At 48.0% G+C, this 23,464-nt stretch overlaps 1 protein-coding gene across 1 annotated transcript in view; it reads left to right on the top strand.

Moving 5' to 3' along the window:
- Positions 1-23,464, top strand: part of lrba (LPS responsive beige-like anchor protein) — a 981,767-nt gene that overhangs the window by 377,052 nt on the left and 581,251 nt on the right. Inside the window, 1 exon segment of the mRNA XM_038791976.1 lies at positions 3,418-3,526. Within this exon segment, the coding sequence (XP_038647904.1) occupies positions 3,418-3,526 (109 nt within the window).

The raw sequence follows: 23,464 nt of genomic DNA, 5'->3' as shown, positions 1-23,464 counted from the left end.
GTCCCGTCACCACACCAATATTTATTGCCAATAACTATATACAAGAGCAGCTCCAACAGTGCTGCTAGCATTCCAGTCAACTTAAGACTGGATCACAAAGCCTACACAGGTGCTTATATGGGCCCCCTCAATGAGCTATCATTGAGGGAGCTCATACTCCAATTGGCCAACCAAATAAGCTAATTGGAGGTCATTACACCCATGGTGTTGCTTACATGTAACCTGTTGCCATATAAGGTAATGGAGGGAACTCTAGGTGACAAAGTCTGGCCCGATCTGGGCTTCTAACAGTAGGCCCATGCATTTTAATGAAGTGTGCTGGTCTCCTGCTGAGCCTCAGTAGAGTGCCGTGATCTTTGATGCGCGATTGATAGGACAGGCCCAGACATGTTATGGCAGCTCGTCTGTTGGTTATGCATTTGACTTGGGTCAAGTCTGAATTCCAACATCCTGCCTGAGGTTTGACTGCAATATGATTTTAAAATGCCCAATTCTTTAATTTAGGATATCCAATTTAATCGGGCGAAATCTTTAATTTAAAATACTCAATTTTAATCGGGCCTAAATCTAACCTTGCTAGGTTACTACACCACAGCGACCTAGCTTTCCCCCATCTTTCCTGCTGCTGGGCTGACCCGTTCACTCAACAGCAAACGTTCACTCGTCCCCTTCCTCCCAGCAGCGTTTTTTCTGGGTCTTAGACATGCTTTCCTTGTGCCTTTCTGCACCAGCTTGTTCAAAAACTGCCCCTGAAACCGGGCATTAATCTCCTAAATCCAGAGGCTCTAGCAGGAGCTACCCAACGTGCGACTTCCCCCTACTTGCCGCCAACAGAAGTCCTAAAAAACAACCTTTGACCACTACTTTCTGTTTACTGTCATTCAGCCAATTTTGTACTCCTATTGTTATTGTCCCTTTTATTCTATGAACTAGAACTTTGCTCAAGTCTGTTATGTGGCACTTTCTCAAATGCCTTTTGTAAGTCCATGTACACCACATCAACAGCATAACCTTCCTCAATCCTCTCCATCTCATCAAAAATCTAAGCAATTTATTTAAACACGATTTGTCATCAATAAATCCAAACTGACTTTCCTTAATTAACCCACATAAACTGACTGGCCTGTAGTTGCTGTGCTTATCTTTAACCCTTTGTTTTGAACGGGGGTGTAGCATTTTCAAATAGTCAGTCCTGTGGCACCATATCTGAGTCGAAGGAAGAATGGAAATTTTCCCCAATTTCCGCTCACTTCCTTCAGTATCTATAACACTAAGTACAGACAACCTAGTCAAACCTCCTTTTTATCAATTTTATATTCTTAAGTATCTGAACTATATCCTTTCACATTGCAACAGCATTATCCATAGTAAAGTCGGACACAAAGTATTAATTTCATTTAATCCCTCAACCATGCCTCCATATGTAAATTCCCTTTGCTGTGCCTAATCTTTGCTAGTTTATTTGCTCCTCTGATTCAATCTGAGATAGATATTATTTTTCTTAAGCAAATATATTAAGGGATATGGGCCAAAGGCAGGCATATGGAGTTAGGCCACAGACTAGCCATGATCTCAATAAATAGCAAGACAGGTTTGAGAGGCTGAATGGCATACTCCTGCTCCTATGATTTGCTTTTCTACTATTCCTCTGAACCTTCTATATTCAACCTGGTTCTTGGTTGTGTTATCCTCCTGACATTTGCCATAAGCACACTTTTTCTTCATTTTAATCTCATCTCTTTCACCATCCAGAGAATTTTGTACTTGTTTGCCCTACCATTCCCCATTCATGAGAGTATACCTTGACTGTGCCAAACTATCTCTCTAAAGGCATCCCATTCCTAGGGGTGCACATCTCCAAAAATCTGTCCTGGTCCACCCACGTCGACGCTACCACCAAGAAAGTACAACTGCGCCTATACTTCCTCAGGAAACTAAGGAAATTCGGCATGTCTACATTAACCCTCACCAACTTTTACAGATGCACCATAGAAAGCATCCTATCTGGCTGCATCACAGCCTGGTATGGCAACTGCTCAGCCCAGGACCGCAAGAAACTTCAGAGTCGTGAACACCGCCCAGTCCATCACACGAACCTGCCTCCCATCCATTGACTCCATCTACACCTCCCGCTGCCTGGGGAAAGCGGGCAGCATAATCAAAGATCCCTCCCACCCGGCTTACTCACTCTTCCAACTTCTCCCATCGGGCAGGAGATAAAGAAGTCTGAGAACACGCACGAACAAACTCAAAAACAGTTTCTTCCCCACTGTCACCAGACTCCTAAATGACCCTCTTATGGGATGACCTCATTAACACGAGACCCTGTATGCTTCATCCGATGCCAGTGCTTATGTAGTTACATTGTATATCTTGTGTTGCCCTATTATGTATTTTCTTTTATTCCCTTTTCTTCCCATGTACTTGATGATCTGTTGAGCTGCTCGCAGAAAAATACTTTTCACTGTACCTTGGTACATGTGACAATAAACATATCCAATCCAATCCATTGTTTATGGTCTTTAGTTAGCATTTTGCCTACCAACCTTGATTCAAATTTATCTGGTCCTGATCCATTTTGAGAAAGTGGAAAGTGTCCTGAGCCTGATAAGCAAGACAATCCCAATTTCCACCACTTATGCTTCATCTGTCTACTCTCACTTCAATCAAGTGATTGAAGGTGTTGCCGACTGTGCTTTCAAACAGCACCTACACCGCAATAACCTACCCACCAATTCTGCCAAGATCACTCGGCTCCAAACCTCATTATAGCCATGACCTAAATGTGGACAGAAGAATTTAATTCCAGCGGTGAGTTAGAAATTGGAGTGACAAGTGTGACAGCAAGGTGCCCGAGTAAAATCAAAGTCAATGGGAGTCATGGAAGAAAACTCTCCACTGACTGGAATCATACTTAGCATGAAGGATGATTACTGTGGTTGTCAAATTCCAATCATCTCAGCCCCAGAACAATGTTGCTGGAGTTCCTCAGGGTAGTATTCTAGACAAAACATCTTAAAAACTCCTCCATCAATAACTTTCCTATATCATTATCTCAGAAGTGTTAATAAATGTACACATTTTTGCTATTTTGATAGATTTATATCAAAGCAATTATTTACAAGTATTGTATTGTTCTGCTTGACTGAGTATTTATGTTCTGCTGTAGCTTAAAGATGAAGAAAATACTTTTATGCACAGAATGTTAGAAATTTGCATGTATTTCCTCAGAACATTGTTTTTATTATATGTAGATAAAATCAGACTACTCACAAAATAGAAAAATATTCATAGAATTTTGCTTGTTTATTTTCAATACCTCAAGTGTTCAGTGAATGTTTATATTTTCATATTTTTAATAGAGAAATTGCTTCTAAGTTGTGTTTTTTTTTTCCTCTGTTTTTTTTTCCTGCATAGACTTCTCTGCCATACCATGAAAGACCACCTGGTGAGAGTAGCAAATGAGGCTGAGTTTATCCTGAGCAGACAACGGGCAGAGGATATACATAGGCATGCTGAGTTTGAGGTAAACTGACATTTGTCTGGTACATGCTATGGTTTGCCATTTGTTTAAACAAAACGCCACACAGTTTTCTCCACAGTGGTGGTGACTGGTGTTTTCAGAATTAACAACTATACCTGATAATTGTCTTGTATAATTTTGCAAACAAATTTCTAATTGTGTTTTAGAATGCATTTTATCGGTGTTTCTTGGACAGGTTTGAAATGAAATGAAAATCGCTTATTGTCACGAGTAGGCTTCAATGAAGTTACTGTGAAAAGTCCGTAGTCGCCACATTCCGGCGCCTGTTCGGGAAGGCTGGTACGGGAATTGAACCGTGCTGCTGGCCTGCCTTGGTCTGCTTTAAAAGCCAGCAATTTAGCCCAGTGTGCTAAACCAGCCCATAGATGTGCAAACTCCACAAGGACAGTGACCCAGAGCCGGGAATTGAACCTGGCTCCTCAGCGCTGTAGGCAGCGTTGCTAACCACTGTGCCACAGTGTCACCCAGACTGGTGCTCTGTGGTAATGTCTTTATTAATGGAGATATGCGCTGCATTGAAACAAAGTCACATTCATCCTGTTGTTCAGTAATGCTTATTAAGATATTCTATGTAGAAGAGATTTGAATGATTCAGGGTTGTAGGTAACTAAATACAGGTACTTCAAGGAAATGCTGTTAGTATGATTTCTTTAAGTTTCATTTTTTTCCTTCTGTTTATTTCTCTATTCTTGGCAATCTTTTCTATTCCACTGTTCTCCTCCATCTTCTGGGTACATTTGTTTTCATATTTACATGCCTTTGATCTATTGACCATTACAAGTACCCGCATATTATTGTGTATTATCTATGCATGACCTGTTCCTCTTGTCACCATATATTGTTATGGATGTAAAAATTGTTTGAGCATTATCAAGATCCACTTTTGTTTCTTATATATTGAGGCAAGTTTGCAAACCATTTATTTGATATGTAGATTATCTAAAATTCTGAGCACCATTGCATTGGTTGGGACAGCTTAAAAGCCTGAATCGAAGATGAACGAGAATTAGAATAATATTTTCAAAAATAATTGTTTGGAAGGACACATGGTTTGGGGTCTGCTTCTGGTGCATAAGCTATTTTGTTTAAATATTGCATTAGGTCCTATTGTGGTGTTTTTCTGTTGTTTCCTTGTGGCACCAGGATTGTAGTCTTATATTATGGTGAGTTCAGTAATCATTGTGAAGAATCACTGAGTGATAGCCGTAATGGTCTGATATTAATGATAATCTCCTTTCCCTCTTGCAGCAAAAACAGGAAAACAAAATACTAGAAATGCAGGCAGGCCATACGCTATTCAAGAAGGTAGTTTAGTGTTTTGGGCAGAGAGCAATCATCTGAACTGAGAATGGAAATCAGATGGACCTTTTATAGACATGACAAAATCAAAAGGGCTGATGGTCATTAGTCAGATGTGCAAGCTATTGCTTAAAAAATGCAAGACGTATGGCAGTGTGGCAAACCTATGGTGGCCAGGTAACCATACCTGCCACATGTTACAAAAATATGCAATATTCATAAAACAAATGTACAATCTTTTGAAAATAGGTTTCCGGTTTTAATCCATGAGCTTTTAAGATCCATGTACTGCCAAAACCAGAACAGCTTCAAAAGAGTCTTCTAATCACAGTTCATAAACATAGAACATACAGTGCAGAAGGCAGCCTGCTGTATGTTGCACCTGCTCGGAGGGTGGGTGGATGGGATGATGTTGTGTTTGTCAAAGCCAGTGTTGTCAGTCATTGAATATGGTGGGTTATAGGACTATGTAGTATCTCATTCCCTGAGGAATTTTACCACCCTACAAGGTAATCTCTGCGAGTGCGATCATTTAATTCATCACTGCCTCTACTGCCATCTGATACTAATATTTTTGTACTTAATTCCATCTTCAAGAAAATCTTTTACATGTTGGGAATAACTTGAAAAAGATGGGCATCAAGAAGGCTTGTTGCAACTTTAATAAGTCTTACAACACCAGGTTAAAGTCCAACAGGTTTGTTTCAAACACGAGCTTTCGGAGCACGGCTCCTTCTTCAGGTGAATGGAAAGGCTTGTTCCAGAAATGTTTATATAGACACAGTCAGAGATGCCCCGGAATGCGAGCACCTGCAGGCAATCAAATCATCAAAGATGCAGAGAGAGAGGTAACTCCAGGTTAAAGAGGTGTGAATTGTCCCAAGCCAGTTCAGTCGGTAGGCCTCTGCAAGTCCAGGCTTGTTGGTGGGGGCATCATTGTTGGTTTAATGACATCATGCATGCTCATCATGTGAACACATTCAAAAATTTTAAAGGGGAAACTAATTAACAGAATTTTGAAGGCAAACAATCAAATATTGGAGTCCTTTCAATAACTGCAGGATTTTACATTTCAGCTGAGCCTCTGCATATTTCCCAGAAGACAGGCTAAATCCTATTCGGAGTATCCCATTATAAGGAAAATAATGATGAGCAAGTGGTTTCCTACCACCACTATTTTGGGTTCCACAATATTAGGGTGCCGCAGTTTAAGGAACAGATTAATTTCTCTCAACCTACTGATGAGGCTTCCCACTTACATCCTTTATCAGTCATTTACAAGTTTGATATCTTAAGGTCTCTGTGAATATTCACACTTTTAAAATGGATTGGGCTGATTCAATCTGGCAAGGCTAGTTGCCAGGCTATTTGCAAGGCTATCTGATCTAGTGGCTCAGTGGTTAGCACTGCAGTCTCACGGCACCGGCATCCCAGGTTCGATCCCGGCTCTGGATCACAGTCTGTGGAGTTTGCACATTCTCCCCGTATTTGTGTGGGTTTCACCCCCACAAGACAAAGATGTGCAGGGTAGGTGTATTGAACACGCTGAGTTACCCCTTAATTGGAAAAAATGAATTGGGTACTCTAAATTTAAAAAAAAAAGTTCTCAGAACAGCTCGTACCCTTGTTATTGGATATGTTTAATGACTCTCTGTCTCAGGATTCATTGCCTCCAACCCTCACCCAAACCTCTATTTTCTTGCTCAAGAACCTTATCAAGTACGGTTCATACCAACCCATCTCATTTTTCAATGCTGCTTGCTAAGATTCTGGAACTCCAGTTGGAGCCTTGCCTCCAAGGTATAATTTTGGATGATCAAACGGGCTTTGTGAAGGGCCGACAATTATCAGCCAATATATGTTGCATTTTAAACATTATTCTTTCCCCCTCCCCTGCATATAAGCCTGAGGTGATAGTATCGTTTGATGCTGAAAAAGCATTTGATGGGGTGGAATGGGAATCCTTATTTGAGATTCTCAGGAGATTTAGATTCGGTCAGAAATTGGCCTCTTGGATTTGCTTGTTATATAATGCCCCTACGGGCAGCATTTGCAAGAACACACTACGCTTGCATTACGTCCCTTTAAATAGGGGCACTAGACAGGGCTGTCCTCTTTCTCCACACTTGTTTGCCTTGGCAATAGAGCCGCTCTCTATATCATTGTAGGCCACTGGTCAATGGAGGGGTATTGGTCATGATGGGTTGGAGCATCAGGTATCTCTTTATGCAGATGATCTACTTCTATATATTACCAACCCAACTCCCTCCATTAATGGTATAAAGACACTTAATATTTTTGGCTCCTTCTCTGGTTATAAATTAAATCTCAAGAGTGAATGTTTTCCAGTTAAACCTCCTGGAAGGTGATTCCAATTAGGTGTGTTCCCTTTCTGCCTCTCTACCACAAGGTTTTGCTACTTAGGTGTCCACACCTGGGCCTCTCTTCATAAGTTGAATTGCTCAAGCCTGATGAATAATGTTAAAAGGGACCTACAGAGGTGAAACAATCTTACATTATCCTTGGCGGGCCGGATTCAAACAAGTAAAATGAACGTAGTTCCTAGGCTTTTATTTCTTTTTCACTGTCGCTCAATTTTTCTGCTCAAATCCTTTCTTGTTAAAGTTAAATTGATATCTGTTTTTATTTGGGTGGGTAAGAATCCCAGAATCCATGGTGTTTGACAAACAGTCAGGGGGCTTGGCCCTTCCAGATTTATTGTTTTATTACTGGGCTGCTAACATCCAAAAAATTTGGTTGTGAATCAGTGACCCAAATTTTATTTGCAGCCAAACGGAGGCTCGCTCTTGCACGAATTCAACTCGCCTTGCCATAGTTACCGCACCATTGCCCTCTTCTCCCTGTAGATTTTCCTCAAACCCAGTGTTGGTCTCCTCACTTAAGATTTAGAAACAATTTCAACAATATTTTGAGCTCCTTACTGTGGATACTGGAATCTGAAACAAAAACATAAATTACTGGACAATCTCAACAGGTCTGACAGCATCTGTGGAATGAAGGGAGCTAACGTTTCATGTCTGGATGACTGTCAAAGCTAGAGAGAACTGGAAATGGGGTCAGAATTATACTGTTGGGGAGGGGGTGGTGTTGGGTAGGGGGCCCGCAATAGGTGAAGATTGACAAAGATATCGAGGACAGCAAGACAAGGAATGAAAATGGAGTCGATTCCGGCTAAGAAGCGGTGCTGATAGTGGAGCATAAAGAGATTGGAATGTGTGAATGGGAGAACAAAGCTGAGCGTTATGTTAAAGGGCAACTAGGAACAGATGGCCCAAGTGGAGTAGGGGGAGGGGGAACAATGGTGAGGGGAAAACAAATCAATGGAAGTAATGAAAATAAATTGGTAGGAATAAAAATCGGATGAAGGTGAAGGACAGAATTCACAGTCAGAAGTTGTTGAACACTGTGGTGAATCATAATAGCATAATTCACACTGTTATCACATATGTACCATGTCTCTATAAGCTCGGCACACAAGCAGTTCCGCGGCTCTAGGGGGAGGTGTACTGGGAATGTACGGAAGTTTGTACTGGGCGCCACCATTGGCTCCGCCCATGACTCCTCCCCCTCCACTGGTTGTATAAAGCTTGGCAGTCGGTGCCTGCCTGCCAGTTCATCTAGAGTTCATCTCGTCACAGGCAGGCTCTGTTGTAAGACGATTAAAACCACTGTTCACTTCTAACCACGTGTCGCGTGAATTGATGGTCTCATCAATGTAATCGTCTTGAGAAACAGTAAGGAACGACTATGGAATCAGCCCTCAAGCCTGATCGACTGGAACTCGACCAACAGGATGCAGAGGCGAAATAAATCTTTTCACATTGGCTCCGATGTTTTAAGGCCTACCTGGCTGAAGCAAGCTCCACAGAAACGACGGATGAGCAGAAACTCAGCCTACTGCACGCAAGGGTGAGCCATCGTATATCTACTCAGTTAAATTGTACCGGCTCATATACGGAGGCCCCGGCCCTACTCGATAAAATGTACGTGAGGCCCATCAATGAGGTCTACGCGCGCCATGTTTTTACTACTCGCCGCCAGCGCCCCACAGAATCGCTAGAATTTCTAAGAGACTTAAAAGCCTTATCCCGGGACTGTAATTACCAGGCAGTAAATGCTGCTGAATATAGAGAACTTGCTGTCTGCGATGTCTTTGTTGCAGGCCTTAGATCGAATTACGTGCGCTAGCGACTGCTGGAGAAAGGGGCTCAAAATCTAGAAGATACTGTTGAACTTGCTACAACTATGGAGGTCTCGTTTCGTAGCCTCACCTCGTTTCCTGCGGACTCCGCGACCCCGTCATGGGCCCCCGACCAGCGACGGCCCCAGGCATGCGCCGCGCGGCCGCCCAGCCACCATGCTGTCCCAGCCTGCCACTTGTGTGGCCAGTCCCAGCACCCGTGGCAGCACTGCCCGGCCCGCAACGCGACCTGCAGTAGCTGCAGGCGAAAAGGTCACTACGCCCCAGCCCCTAACCCTCCCGCGGCACAAAGCAACTGCTCTCCGCACTCGCAGGCCCCAGAACGCTGTGGCCTATACCCCGACTCCGCCCCCGCCCGCTACGTGCGATTCATGGGGGGCCGCCATCTTGGCGGACCCCCACCACGCGGCCGGCCACGTGCGACTCATGGGGGCCACCATCTTCCTCGCAGCCAACCACGTGCGATCCACGGGGGCGGCCATCTTGGGCCCCATCCTCTCCAAACTCAGAAAATTTGATTGAAGACTGCGACCTCAGCGGGCACTCATCGCGGGGCCACCCCAGCGCAGCCGACCGAGCCGCCGACTACCCGCAACTCAACGCAGTCACACTGGACCAATCGCGCCCAAAACATCTCCACAACTCTATGACGACGGTCCAAATCAACGGGTACAGTACACCGTGCCTTTTTGGCTCCGGGAGCACCGAGCTTCGTACACCCAGATCTGGTAAGACGCTGTTCGCTCCCTGTTTTTCCTGCACGGCAAACTATCTCCCTCGCTTCGGGTTCCCACTCTGTCCACATCCAAGGATGCAACGTCGCAACTCTAACGATCCAAGGCGTTAGTTACTCTAATTTTCAACTATACGTCCTGTCCGAACTCTGCACCCCACTCTTACTGGGACTCGAGTTTCAGTGCAATCTCAAGCGTCTCACCCTCAGCTTCGGCGGACCTCTACCCCCACTCACTATCTGCAGCCTAGCCACGCTGCAAATCCCCCCCCCCCCCCCCCCCCCCCCCCCCCCCCCTCTCTTTGCCAATCTCACTCCCGACTGTAAATCCGTAGCCACTCGCAGCAGGCGGTACAGCATACAGGACAGGGTGTTCATTTGAACCGAGGTCCTGAGGCTCCTACGTGAGGGGATCATAGAGGCCAGTAACAGTCCCTGGAGAGCTCAGGTGGTGGTCATCAAGACTGGGGAAAAATTCCGCATGGACGTAGACTATAGTCAGACCATTAATAGGTTTACCCTCCTCAACGCGTACCCCCTCCCCAGGATTGCAGACATGGTGAATCAGATAGCCCAGTATCGGATTTTCTCCACGGTGGATCTGAAGTCTGCATACCACCAGCTCCCAATCCGCCCGGAGGACCTCCACTTCACGGCGTTCAAGGCCAATGGCCGCCTCTTCCACTTCCTCCGGGTTCCCTTTGGCATCACAAATGGGGTCTCGGTGTTCCAACGAGCAATGGACCGAATGGTGGACCAGTACGGGCTGCGGGCCACGTTTCCGTACTTGGACAACGTCACCATCTGTGCCTATGACCAGCAGGACCACGATGCCAACCTCAATCGATTTCTCCAGACGGCCCAGAAGCTTAATCTCACGTACAACAAGGAGAAATGCGTTTTCCGCACAACCAGATTAGCCATCCTCGGCTATGTCGTGGAAAACGGAGTTCTGGGCCCCGACGCGGACCGTATGCTCTTAGAACTCCCCCTCCCTGATTGTCCCAGGGCCCTCAAACGGTGCCTGGGATTCTTTTCATATTATGCCCAGTGGGTCCCTCAGTATGCGGACAAAGCCCGCCCACTCTTTAAGGCTACACTTTTCGCCCTGTTAGCTGGGTCCATCAGGCCTTCAACTGCATCAAGGAGGACATCGTCAAAGCGGCCATGCGGGCGGTGGATGAATCCGTCCCTTTCCAGGTTGAGAGCGATGCCTCAGAGGTAGCTCTTGCAGCCACATTAAATCAGGCAGGGAGACCAGTCGCATTTTTCTCCCGAACCCTCTCTGCTTCGGAACTTCGACACTTCTCGGTCGAAAAGGAAGCACAAGCCATTGTGGAGGCTATTCGTTACTGGAGGCACTACCTCGCAGGTAGATGGTTCACACTCCTCACCGATCAAAGGTCGGTTGCCTTCATGTTTGACAACTCGCAAAGGGGAAAAATTAAAAATGATAAAATTCTGAGGTGGAGGTTGAGCCCTCCACCTACAAATACGGTATTATGTATCGACCAGAGAAGCTCAACGAGCCCCCAGATGCCCTGTCCTGCGGCATGTGCGCCTGCGCGCAGAGGGACCGCTTCAAAGCCATCCACAATGATCTCTGCCACCCGGGGGTCACCCGGCTCGCCTACTACATTAAAGCCCGAAATCTGCCTTTCTCCACCGAGGAGGTAAAAGCCGTCACCAGGGATTGCCCGATCTGCGCGGAGTGCAAACTGCACTTCTTCAGACCAGACAGGGACCACCGGATCAAGGCTTCAAGGCCCTTTGAACGCCTTGCTATCGATTTCAAAGGGCCACTCCCCTCGACTAACCGGAATGTGTACTTCCTAAATGTCATCGACGAGTTCTCCCGATTCCCTTTTGCTATCCCGTGCCCCGACATGACCTCCCACACAGTCATCAGTGCCCTGCATAGTATCTTCGCCCTGTTTGGTTTCCCCAGCTATGTACACAGCGACCGGGGTTTGTCCTTCATGAGCGACGAGCTGCATCAGTACCTGTTCGACAAAGGCATCGCCTCAAGCAGGACTACCAGCTATAACCCCAGGGGGAACGGGCAGGTGGAGAGGGAGAATGCGACGGTCTGGAAGACCATCGTACTGACCCTCCGGTCCAGGAATCTCCCGATCTCCCATTGGCAAGGATTCCTCCCAGACGCGCTCCACGCTATTGGGTCCCTCTTGTGTACTGCCACCAATCAGACCCCTCACAAGTGGCTCTTTATCTTTTCCAGGGGCACTACCACGGGGCTTTCGCTCCCGGCATGGTTGAAGACACCGGGCCCAGTGCTCTTCAGGAAGCACGTCAGGACACACAAAACTGACCCGCTTGTGGAAAAAGTGCTCCTACTACACTCAAACCCCCAATACGCCTTCATAGAGTTCCCTGACGACCGTCAGGACACCGTACCCCTCCGGGACCTAGCGCCTGCAGGATCAAACCCCACCACTACCACCACCGAGGTACCCCTCACACTACATCCCACCCAACTTGCAGCACCCCACGCCCCCGCGCCTACCAGTTCGCTACACATGTTCCGCGCGCCCGCACCCGCAAGCTCCCAGCGCCCCCACTCCCCAGTCGAACCAGACGGGTACGAAGCTCGGACAGAATCACCCCCGGAGTCCGCCATCGTACCTCAACCGACCGTGATCATCCAGCCACCAGAAGGGACTGCAACCCCGATCACAACGGACAACTCGACCACCGGACAGACTCAATTTGTAAACAATCACCCCCGCCGGACTTGATTTTTTTTACAGTGGGTGAATGTGGTGAATCATAATAGCATAATTCACACTGTTATCACACATGTTGTACCATGCCTCTGTAAGCTCTGCACACGAGCAGTTGCGCGGCTCTGCCCCTAGGGGGAGGTGTACTGGGAATGTACGGAAGTTTGTATTGGGCTCTACCCTTGGCTCCACCCTTGGCTCTGCCCATGACTCCTCCCCCCACTGGTTGTATAAAGCTTGGCAGTCGGAGCCTGCCTGCCAGTTCATCTAGAGTTCATCTCGTCACAGGCAGGCTCTGTTGTAAGACGATTAAAACCACTGTTCACTTCTAACCACGTGTCGCGTGAATTGATGGTCTCATCAAACACTGTGTTTAATTCCGGAAGGCTGTAATGTGCCTAAACAGAAAATGAGGTGTTGTTCCTCCACTTTGTGCTGGGACGAAGAAGGATGGACATGTGGACATGAGAGCATGATGGTGAATTAAAATGACTCCAATTCCCTGTCTTCACTGATACCTATTTGTAACACTAAGAATTCTTACAACACCAGGTTAAAGTCCAACAGATTTGTTTCGAATCACTAGCTTTCGGAGCACTGCTCCTTCCTCAGGTGAATGAAGAGGTGGGTTCTAGAAACATATACGTAGACAAACGCAAAGATACACGACAAGGCTTTGCAGGTAATTAAGCCTTTACAGGTCCAGACGGAGCAACTGGAGAGAAGGATAATCACAGGTTAAAGATGTGTTAATTGTCTCAAGCCAAGACAGTTGGTAGGACAAGACAGGACAGTTATACACCAGATATATTGATTACATTTTTTCCTTTGGACCCACGGCGAAGAATCACTGAAATGACTACTCAATGACATCAGTAAGTTCCACCCACCATCAAATTCCCATGGACTACTCTCCAGAATCGGTTGCATTTTTGGGACACACTCCTCTCCATCAAGGACGGTTACCTCAGCACTTCGCTTTACCGCAAATCCACGGATAACCGCACGATGCTCCACTCCTCCAGCTACCACCCTAAACACATTAAAGAAGCCATCCTCTATGGACAAGCCCTCTGTATACACAGGATCTGCTCAGTTGAGGAGGAGCATAACAGACATCTACAGATGCTGAAAGATGCCCGCATACGAACGGGATATGGCACTCGACTCATCCAAGGAAAAGGAGACAGTTCCAATGCGCCACAGAAAAAAAGCGACTACCTCAGAAGCCAAACACGGGACACAACTGACAGGATACCCTTTGTCATCCAGTACTTCCCCGGAGCGGAGAAACTACAACATCATCTTTACAGCCTTCAACATGCTATCGATGTAGACGAACATCTTGCCAAGGTCATCCCCCACACCCCCACTACTTGCCTTCAAACAACCACGCAACCTACCCAGCCTTCAGAACAGCGACCATGACACCACACAACCCTGCCATGGCAGTCTCTGCAAGACGTGCCAGATCATCGACATGGGTACCACCATTACACGTGAGAACACCACCCACCAGGTACATAGTACATACTCGTGTGACTCGGCCAACGTTGTCTACCTCCTACGCTGCAGGAAACGATGTCCTGAAGCGTGGTACATGCAGACTCTGCGATAATGGATGAATGAACATCACATGACAATCTTCCAGTCGGGGAACACTTCAGCAGTCAAGGGCATTAGGCCTCTAATTATCGTGTAAACGTTCTCCAAGGCAGCCTTCCGGACGCGTGACAACGCAGAGTCGCCAAGCAGAAACACGTAGCCAAGCTCCACACACATGAATACGACCTCAACCGGGACCTTGGATTCATTTTGCATTACATTCATCCCCCCCACCATGTGGTCTGGGCTTGCAAAATCCTACCAACTGTCTTAATCTCGGACAAAGTTCAGCACAACACCCAGGACTATGAAGAGGACAGTAAACAGAAATGAACCCAAGACAAGCTGGGAAAAGCTCCACTGGCCTAGCAGCAGCTGTGCAGAGAAACACAGAGTTAACGTGTTGAGTCCACATGACTCTTCTCCAGCACTTACTGTTTTAATTTCCCATTTCCATTATCTGCAAAATTTAGCTTTTAGAACATTAGACAAATTGGACCAGTAAGTCTACATCACTGATAGAAAAATTGAACTTTTTGTAAATACGTTCTAACACCGATTAATGATGGATGGAAAGAGGAAATAATGCTCTCATCTCTACTGAACTGTGTAATAAGAGCTGTGCCAAATCTATTTTTATATTTTATATGGAAGCATGAAGCCATTTGGTCAATGACGTTATCCTGTTATAGAAACATATGTAACTCCATTGCAAGATCTAACTGCCTCTTAAATAACTCTATATGTTTTGCTTTACCGACCTTATCCAGAAGCCCATTCCTGGTATTCATCACTTATGTGGCAAAGTGCATCCTGATGTTAGTCCTGAACTTTGATTTTACTAATTTATACTTGTCTTGTGACAGTGGTTTAATCTTAAAATTAAAGTGCTCAAGATTAACCTTTGGTTGGATACAACTGTGGCTTTATTGCAGTAAGATGTGTGCCCTCCTCCAGCAGCTGGCGAAATGGCTGGTGAATAGAGGATATGCTCCTCCTACTGGGCGGAGCCAGCCGGCAGGGGCTACCGGCGAACCTATAGTACAGGACCTACCTTACATCACCTAATACAGGCGCAACAGTGGTTTACCACATTCACCCCCTGTTAAAAATGAGTCCGGCGGGGGTGGTGGAGAACTATATACAGTAGTGAATTTATGTACAGTGTTTTATCAGGGGAAAAAAAAAATGTCCTTTGAAAGTGCGGTGCCAGTTAGAGATTCAAGCGGTCTGGTGCCTTGACGTTCCGCTGGGAGCGACGTAGCAGTGGCGGCGATGTCGATGCTGGCGATGTCGATGTTGGCCTGATGTTGGATGACTCCGGGAGTGTGCCGTAATCCTCTTCATCCTCGGGCGTGGGCAGGGGGAGGGATGGTCCTGGTGGGGTTAATGTTGGGAACGCGGGGGAGGGGAGGGTGGCGCCAGGTGAACCTGCTGGTGCCAGGTCCCTGAGGGAGACAGTATTTTGGCAGCTGTCGGGGTACGCCACATAGGCATACTGGAGGTTGGCATGGGGCAAGTGCACCCGATCCACCAACGGGTCCGCCTTGTGGAGTCGGACCTGCCGACGGAGCAGGACCGGTCCTGGAGCTGCGAGGCAAGTGGGGAGCGACACCCATGTCGCTCCCCATGGACTTCTTGGGGAAGGCAAAAAGACGTTTATGGGGTGTGTTATTCGTAGCGGTGCACAGTAGTGACCGGATGGAGTGTAGTGCATCAGGGAGGAGCTCCTGCCAGCGAGAGGCTGGGACGTTCCTGGACTGTAGGGCCAGTTGGACGGCCCTCCGTACCGTCCCGTTCTCCCTCTCTACCTGCCCGTTTCCCTGGGGATTATAGCTGGTCGTCCTACTGGAGGCAATACCCCTGCTGAGCAGGAACTGACGCAGCACATCACTCATGAATGAGGATCCTCTGTCACTGTGGATGTATGCGGGGAAACCGAAAAGAGCGAAGATTGTGTTTAGGGCTTTGATGACGGTGGCAGACGTCATACTGGGGCATGGGATGGCGAAGGGGAATCTGGAGTACTCATCGACCACACTGAGAATATATGTGTTTCGGTCGGTGGAGGGGAGGGGCCCTTTGAAATCCACGCTAAGGCGTTCAAAGGGGCGGGAGGCCTTCACCAGGCGCACACGGTCCGGCCGGTAGAAGTGCGGCTTGCACACCGCACGGACCCTGGTGACTGTCCGTAGTTCCTCGATGGAGTAGGGCAGATTGCGAGCCTTGACAAGATGGTACAATGGTGTGACCCCCGGGTGATAAAGGCTGTCAAGTAGGGCCCGGAGTCGGTCTACTTGTGTGCTGGCACATGTACCTCGGGATAGGGCATCTGACGGCTCGTTGAGTTTGCCGGGGCGATATAAAATCTCGTAATTATAGGTGGAGAGCTCGATTGTCCACCGTAAGATTTTATCGTTTTTGATCTTGCCCGCTGCGTGTTGTTAAACATGAAGGCTACCGACCATTGGTCAGTGAGGTGAGTGAATCTCCTATCGGCCAGGTAATGCCTCCAATGCCGCACAGCTTCAACGATGGCTTGGGCCTCTTTATCGATGGACGATTGCCGAATTTCTGAGGCATGAAGGGTGCGGGAAAAGAATGACACGGGTCTGCCTGCCTGATTGAGGGCGGCGGCAAGTGCGACGTCTGATGCGTCGCTTTCTACTTGGAAGGGCAGTGTCTCGTCTACTGCGTACATCCCGGCCTTGGCTATATCAGCTCTGATACGGGCGAAGGCCTGTTGTGCCTCGGCCGTAAGGGGAAAGTGGATGGACTGAATGAGTGGGCGGGCCTTGTCCACACAGTTTGGGACCCACTGGACGTAGTCGGAGAAGAACCACAGGCAGCGTTTGAGGGCCTTTGGGGCAGTGGGGGAGGGGAAGCTCCATGAGGGGGCGCATGAGGTCGGGAACATGCCCCAGAACTCCGTTCTGAACCACATAGCCGAGGATGGCTAAGTGGGCTGTGCTGAACATGCACTTCTCCTTGTTGTAGGTGAGGTTGAGGAGAGTGGTGGTGTGGAGGAATTTGGCCAGGTTGGCGTCGTGGTCCTGCTGATTGTGGCCGCAGATGGTGACGTTGTCTAGGTACGGGAATGTGGCCCGCAAACCGTACCGGTCGACCATTCGGTCCATCTCCCTTTGGAAGACCGAGACTCGGTTAGTGACGCCAAAGGGAACCCTGAGGAAGTGATAGAGACGACCGTCCACCTCGAAAGCAGTGTATGGACGGTCCGATTTACGAATGGGGAGCTGGCGGTAGGCGGATTTGAGGTCTATCGTTGAGAAGACCCGGTACTGCGCAATCTGATTGACCATATCAGATATGCGTGAGAGGGGGTACGCATCGAGCTGAGTGTACCGATTAATGGTCTGGCTGTAGTCCACGACCATTCTGTGTTTCTCCCCAGTTTTAACGACTACCACTTGGGCTCTCCAGGGGCTGTTGCTGGCCTTGTTGATGCCTTCCCGAAGCAACAGCTGGACCTCTGACCTGATGATGGTCTTGTCCTGGGCGCTGTACCGTCTGCTCCTGGCGGCAACGGGTTTGCAATCCGGAGTCAGATTTGCAAAGAGGGAGGGTGGGTCGACCTTTAGGGTCGCGAGGCCGCACACAGTGAGGGGTGGTAGGGGCCCGCTGAATTTGAGGGTAAGGCTCTGGAGATTGCACTGGAAATCCAGGCCTAATAGTAGTGCAGCGCAGAGATTAGGAAGGACGTAGAGGTGGAAGCCATTGAATTCTACGCCCTGGACCGTGAGAGTGACCGTGCAGAACCCCCGGATCGTGACAGAATGGTAGCCGGAGGCAGGGAGATTCCTTGATTGGCGGGGTGGACCGCGAGGGAGCAGTGCCTTACCGTATCCGGGTGGATGAAGCTTTCGGTGCTCCCGGATCTAGCAGGCAAGAGGTCACGTGACCGTTGATTCTCACTGGTCGAAGCAGTGGCCAGGTTGTGCGGACGTGACTTTTCGATCGTCACTGAGGCGAGCTGTGGTCGGTCGTCGCTGGCGTCAGAAGATGGAGAGCGTGGGGGGCCCAGGTCGTGGAATGCTGTCGCCGTCCATGCCCCATGGGGAAGACAAGATGGCGACGCCTGAAGATCCTGCGGGGGACAAAATGGCGGCGTCCGTGTGCTGCACGTTGCGGGGGCTGAACAAGACGGTGGCGTACATGGGCCGCACATTGCGGGGGCTGGACAAGCTGGCGGCGCCCATGGGCCGCACGTGGACTGGGGGGAGATGGCGGCGCCAACTGGCTGCGCGTGGCCCGGGGAGGTGAAGATGGCGGCGCCAACTGGCCGCGCGCGGCCCGGGGAGGTGAAGATGGCGGCGCCAACTGGCCGCGCGCGGCCCGGGGAGGTGAAGATGGCGGCGCCAACTGGCCGCACGCGGCCCGGGGAGGTGAAGATGGCGGCGCCAACTGGCCGCGCGCGGCCCGGGGAGGTGAAGATGGCGGCGCCAACTGGCCGCGCGCGGCCCGGGGAGGTGAAGATGGCGGCGCCAACTGGCCGCGCGTGGCCCGGGGAGGTGAAGATGGCGGCGCCAACTGGCCGCGCGTGGCCCGGGGAGGTGAAGATGGCGGCGCCAACTGGCCGCGCGTGGCCCGGGGAGGTGAAGATGGCGGTGCCCATTGTGTGTAGGTCAGGGGGGAGTGGGCAATAGCGGCGACTGCAGGGGCCTGGCACACCCTGACGAAGTGCCCCTTTTTGCCGTAAGCCTTGCAAATGGCAGTGCGGGCCGGGCAGCGTTCGCGGGGGTGCTTCTGCTGGCCGCAGAAGTAACATTGGGGACCCTCGGGGTGTGCGGGTTGGCGTGTGGCGCAGGCGTACTGGCTGGGTTAAGCCCCGGCTGGGGCAGCCGTCTGTGGGGTCCACGAGGGATAGGAGGGGTGGGCCGCACGGCCGGAGGGGTAGGCCTGATCATTACATGAGGCGACCGTCATGGAGAGTGCTCGCTTTTTAGTCTCAGCTAGGTTGAGCGTGGCCCCTTCTAGCAGTCTTTGGCGTATGAGGTCAGACCCAATCCCCGTTACAAACGCATCGCACATAAGAAGGTTGCATTGTTCGGTGGCCGTAATGGCCTGACAGTCACAGTCCTGGACGAGTGGGATTAGGGCCCGTCAGAAGTCTTCAATGGACTCGCAGGGAGTTGAGAGCGAGTGGCGATACGTGCCTGGCGAAGAGTGTGTTCATTTTCTGTGCGTTGTTTTCTTTGAGGAGCGTCTGCATAGGTCGGGGCGTCCTGAATCAGCGGAAACACGTTGGAGCTCAACCTTGCGTACAGGATATGTATCTTCTGAGCCTGCGTTGGAGGGGTGGTCGCTGAGTTGATATAGGCCTCGAAGCAAGCTAGCCAGTGATTAAAGTCCTTTTTGGCGTCGCTTGAGTGCGGATCCAGCTGCAGGCGATCTGGTTTGATTCGGAGGTCCACCTTTCAGAAAATCGTACTGCAATAAATTGATGCACGATCAATTGTACAAAGTCTAAGTTTGGATACAACTGTGGCTTTATTGCAGTAAGATGTGTGGCCTCCCACAGCAGTTGGCAAAATGGCTGCTGAATCGAGGACACGCTCCTCCTACTGGGCGGAGCCAGCAGGCAGGGGCTACCAGCGAACCTGTAGTACAGGTCCTACCCTACATCACCTAATATAGGTGTAACAGTGGTTTACCACACAATGTTGTTGATGTCGGCAGGATCTTTCAGTCCTGTAGGTGGCACTTCCCTGCCCCAGGTTTCCCAGAAACTGAACTGGACTAGCCACATAAATACTGTGGCTGCCAGAGCAGGTCAAAGGTTACGAATCCCGAGGCGAGTAAATCGCCTCCTGATTCCTCAAAGCCTGTTCTCCATCTACAAGACACAAATCAAGAGTCTGATGGAATATTCTCCTCTTGCTTGGAAGAGTGCAACTAAAACAACACTCAAGAATTTCGACACTATCCAGGACAATGCAATCTTCTCGATTGCTTCCCCTAACATTCAATCCATCCATCACCGACGAACAGTGGCAGCTGTGTATACCATCTACAAGATGCACTGCAGGAACATGCCAAGGTTCCTTGTGCAGAACCTTTAAAACCCACGACCACTACCTCCTAGAAGGACAAGAGCAGCAGATAGCTGGCAACACCACCACCTGGAGGTTCCCTTCCAAGCCACTCACCATCCTGACTTGGAAATATATTGCCATTCCTTCAGTGCTGCTGGATCAAAATCCTGGAATTACCCCTGCCCTCCCCAACAGCACTGTGGATGTACCTACAAGAAGGAACCTCACCACCACCTTCTGAATGGCAACAAGGGATGGGAAATAAATGCAGGCCGAGCCAGCAATGTCCACATCCCATAAATGAATTCAAAAAGGAAGCAATCCCAGGTACTTGGAGAATTAAACCCACAAGATTTCACGGTTTTAAATAAACAAAGTAAACGTTTACAAAGTCGTCAAACTAAAATAATCCACAATATCTGTCTTATACTCTACATTCAGAATTAACATGGGGCAAATATGAATTAGCATGCAAACTGTGGTCACACTGCACATTAAACGGCCGATGCAACCAACAAAGATGCCACAGCTTTCTCAGAAACCCACTCCGATACCAGTGGTCATTGAGAGTCAGCTCTCCTGCCTCTAATTATGGGTACACCTCCAACCCTTTCACAGACCACCAGCTTCACTGGGCTGGCACTGTCCCTTGGTTACTCTGAACTCCAGTCTCCTGACTGCAACAACAAGCTAAAATGGCTCCCAGCGCTTCTCTCCAGGCTGCCAATCACGAGGTACAAAATGCAACCAACTCTGTTTCCCAGCAAAAACACACAAATTGAAACCAGAGAATCTTCTTAAGCTCCACCCATCTCCACGAGGACGGAGTGTTTCAGGGTTCACTGAATACTTTTAAATTAATTTATCTCTAACTCCTAAAACAAAATAGCTCACTGGGCTGTATTTCTTTTTGAGCAGTGTAGAATCACTTCTTTAGTTCTCGCCCTAAGTAAGCTGATCTGTTAAATGCTCTCTCCTCTAGAGTCTATTCTGACTCTATGAAAAAACATGGCTAACCTTCTGCTATGTTTCCTTTTCAGATTATGGAAATCTTGGGAGCCCAGCATTTTGGTTACCTTACCTTCACACAACAATCTTCCCAAAATCAAACATTGCCTCCAAAATATTAATATGAATTAGATATTTGTCATAAGTCCAAAAATGTAATGACAGAAGAATCTATATGTACACTTCAAAGTCCAGGAAAATGCAACAAAAAGTGCCAAAAAGGGCATTTTCTTTGGGGGTGGCATTGGTAGCAAGGCCAACATTTATTGCCTATCCCTAATTCCCCTTAAAAAGATGGTGGTAGTCTTGGATTTGCTGCAGTCTGTTTAATGGAAGCACTCCCACCATGCTGAGAGATGGAGAGTTGCAGGAATTTGACCCAGTGATTTGACAGAATGACGATATATTTCTACGGCCACATAATGTGTGACTTGAAGGGGAACTTTGGAAGTGATGGTGTACTCATGCACTTGATGCCCCTGTCCTTCCAGATGGTTGAAAGTTTTGAAGGTTGAAGAAAATGTGTTGTATCATAAATGGATAAATCGACCACTGCACAAATTGCACAAGTGTCATAGGATAATAGAATCTCTACAGTGCAGAAGGAGACCATTGGGTCTGCACCCACTCGTGGAAAGAGTACTACACCCAGGCTCACGCCCCAACCCTATCCCAGGAACCTGAGTAACCTCACCTAATCTTTTTGGACACTGACCTGGTCAGTCCACCTAACCTTCACATGTTTGGACTGTGGGAAGAAACCGGAGCAGCTGGAGGAAACCCACGTAGAACAGGCAGAAAGTGCAAACTCCACACAGACGGTCACCCAAGGCCGGAATTGGACCTGGGTCCCTGGCGCTTTGAGGCAGCAGAGCTAACCACTGTGCCAACATGCCTGCTTCAGCTTTCGCCCTTTTAACATAACTGTTGGAAAATTGACCATTGATACATCTTAAACAAAGATGAGTTCATGTTTCACTTTACATCAACTGTAATTAATTCTTTTCACATGCATGCCATAACTGAGACCATTAGATTTAAACTTTCACAAACAAACTGACATATGAACATGAGTTCAAAGCACCAATAAGAGACTTGAAATCTATTGTGATAAACAGAATTTAACTTATTCAGTCCTTCTGAATTTGTGGCCTTCACTATAGAATTTATTCAGCGCTGTTCTTCAGTTGCACCTATTTTTGAGTTGTCAATTGTTTAAGCTTTCTGTCAGCTTTTCTAAGTTTTATAACTTGATATGCATTTACTGTTTGCCAAATCCTGTTTGGATGTTTCTTCAATCTGTGTGTGATGGTTCTTGGTATGTATTTATACTGTCTATTCAGTATTAAGTCCTTAACAGTATTTCATTTGTGTTCAAGTGAAGTTTTTCTGAGGATTGCCTTGCAGTTGATCCCACATCATGTTGTGATTGCTGCCTTCAGTTTATCACATCAAAGTTGCTGTTCCCCCTGCTGTACCACTACTTGCATTGCTAGAATGCTGTCTTTTTTAGCCATTATCAGACTCGGATGCGAGTTACTGCTCATGACATCTCAAACAAACAGGATGAGAAGGTAGTCATATATTATAATTATGAGCTCAGATTCTAGGTTGGCTGGCTGGAGAAAGTTCCTCTTAAAATTGTATCTCTGTTTGCAGATAATTTCTTTTCCTTGTCAGAAAATAATCTGCCCTGTTTGATGTGATCAGGTGAGGTATAGCAAGCCTCCACAATTAACATTCCTTTCCTTTCCAATTCATGCTTATAACCATACAATCGTTTGAAGTGCAGTTTCAGGTGTTACATAGGCAGACCGAGCAGCCAATTTGCACACAGCTCACATGGAAACAACAAATGTGTTGTATCACCAATTTATCAGTTTTGGCAATACTTAATGTTCATTGTGAAGGGATATGCCTTTCATATACACCATCTCTGCATGAGTGGCAGCAGTCTGGACTGACAGGCAACAGCCAACAGGCAAAGTGACGGGTGGGAGTGCAAATGTAGTCATCTTGAGAAAGGACAACAGATCTATTCTGTGGAGCCACAGTAACTCCCGAAGTGATGTCTCTATAATCTTAATCTTCTGGAGAACAAATTGCTGGAAGGCTGTGACACCCTGCAAGCCCTTTTGAATGATGGCATCTGCTGCCATGATGGCAGCAAGTTGTACCTGCATGTCAGCAGGCCAACTCTTTCATGATAGCATTCAGACTTATGGTAGAAGCTGCTTTTGCTGCAGTAGAAGCTGAGGT

This window comes from Scyliorhinus canicula, chromosome 3 (assembly GCF_902713615.1).
Source record: "Scyliorhinus canicula chromosome 3, sScyCan1.1, whole genome shotgun sequence".
NCBI lineage: Eukaryota > Metazoa > Chordata > Chondrichthyes > Carcharhiniformes > Scyliorhinidae > Scyliorhinus > Scyliorhinus canicula.
The sequence above is the reverse complement of the archived record's forward strand: the minus strand, read 5'-3'. Positions and strand labels throughout refer to the sequence as shown.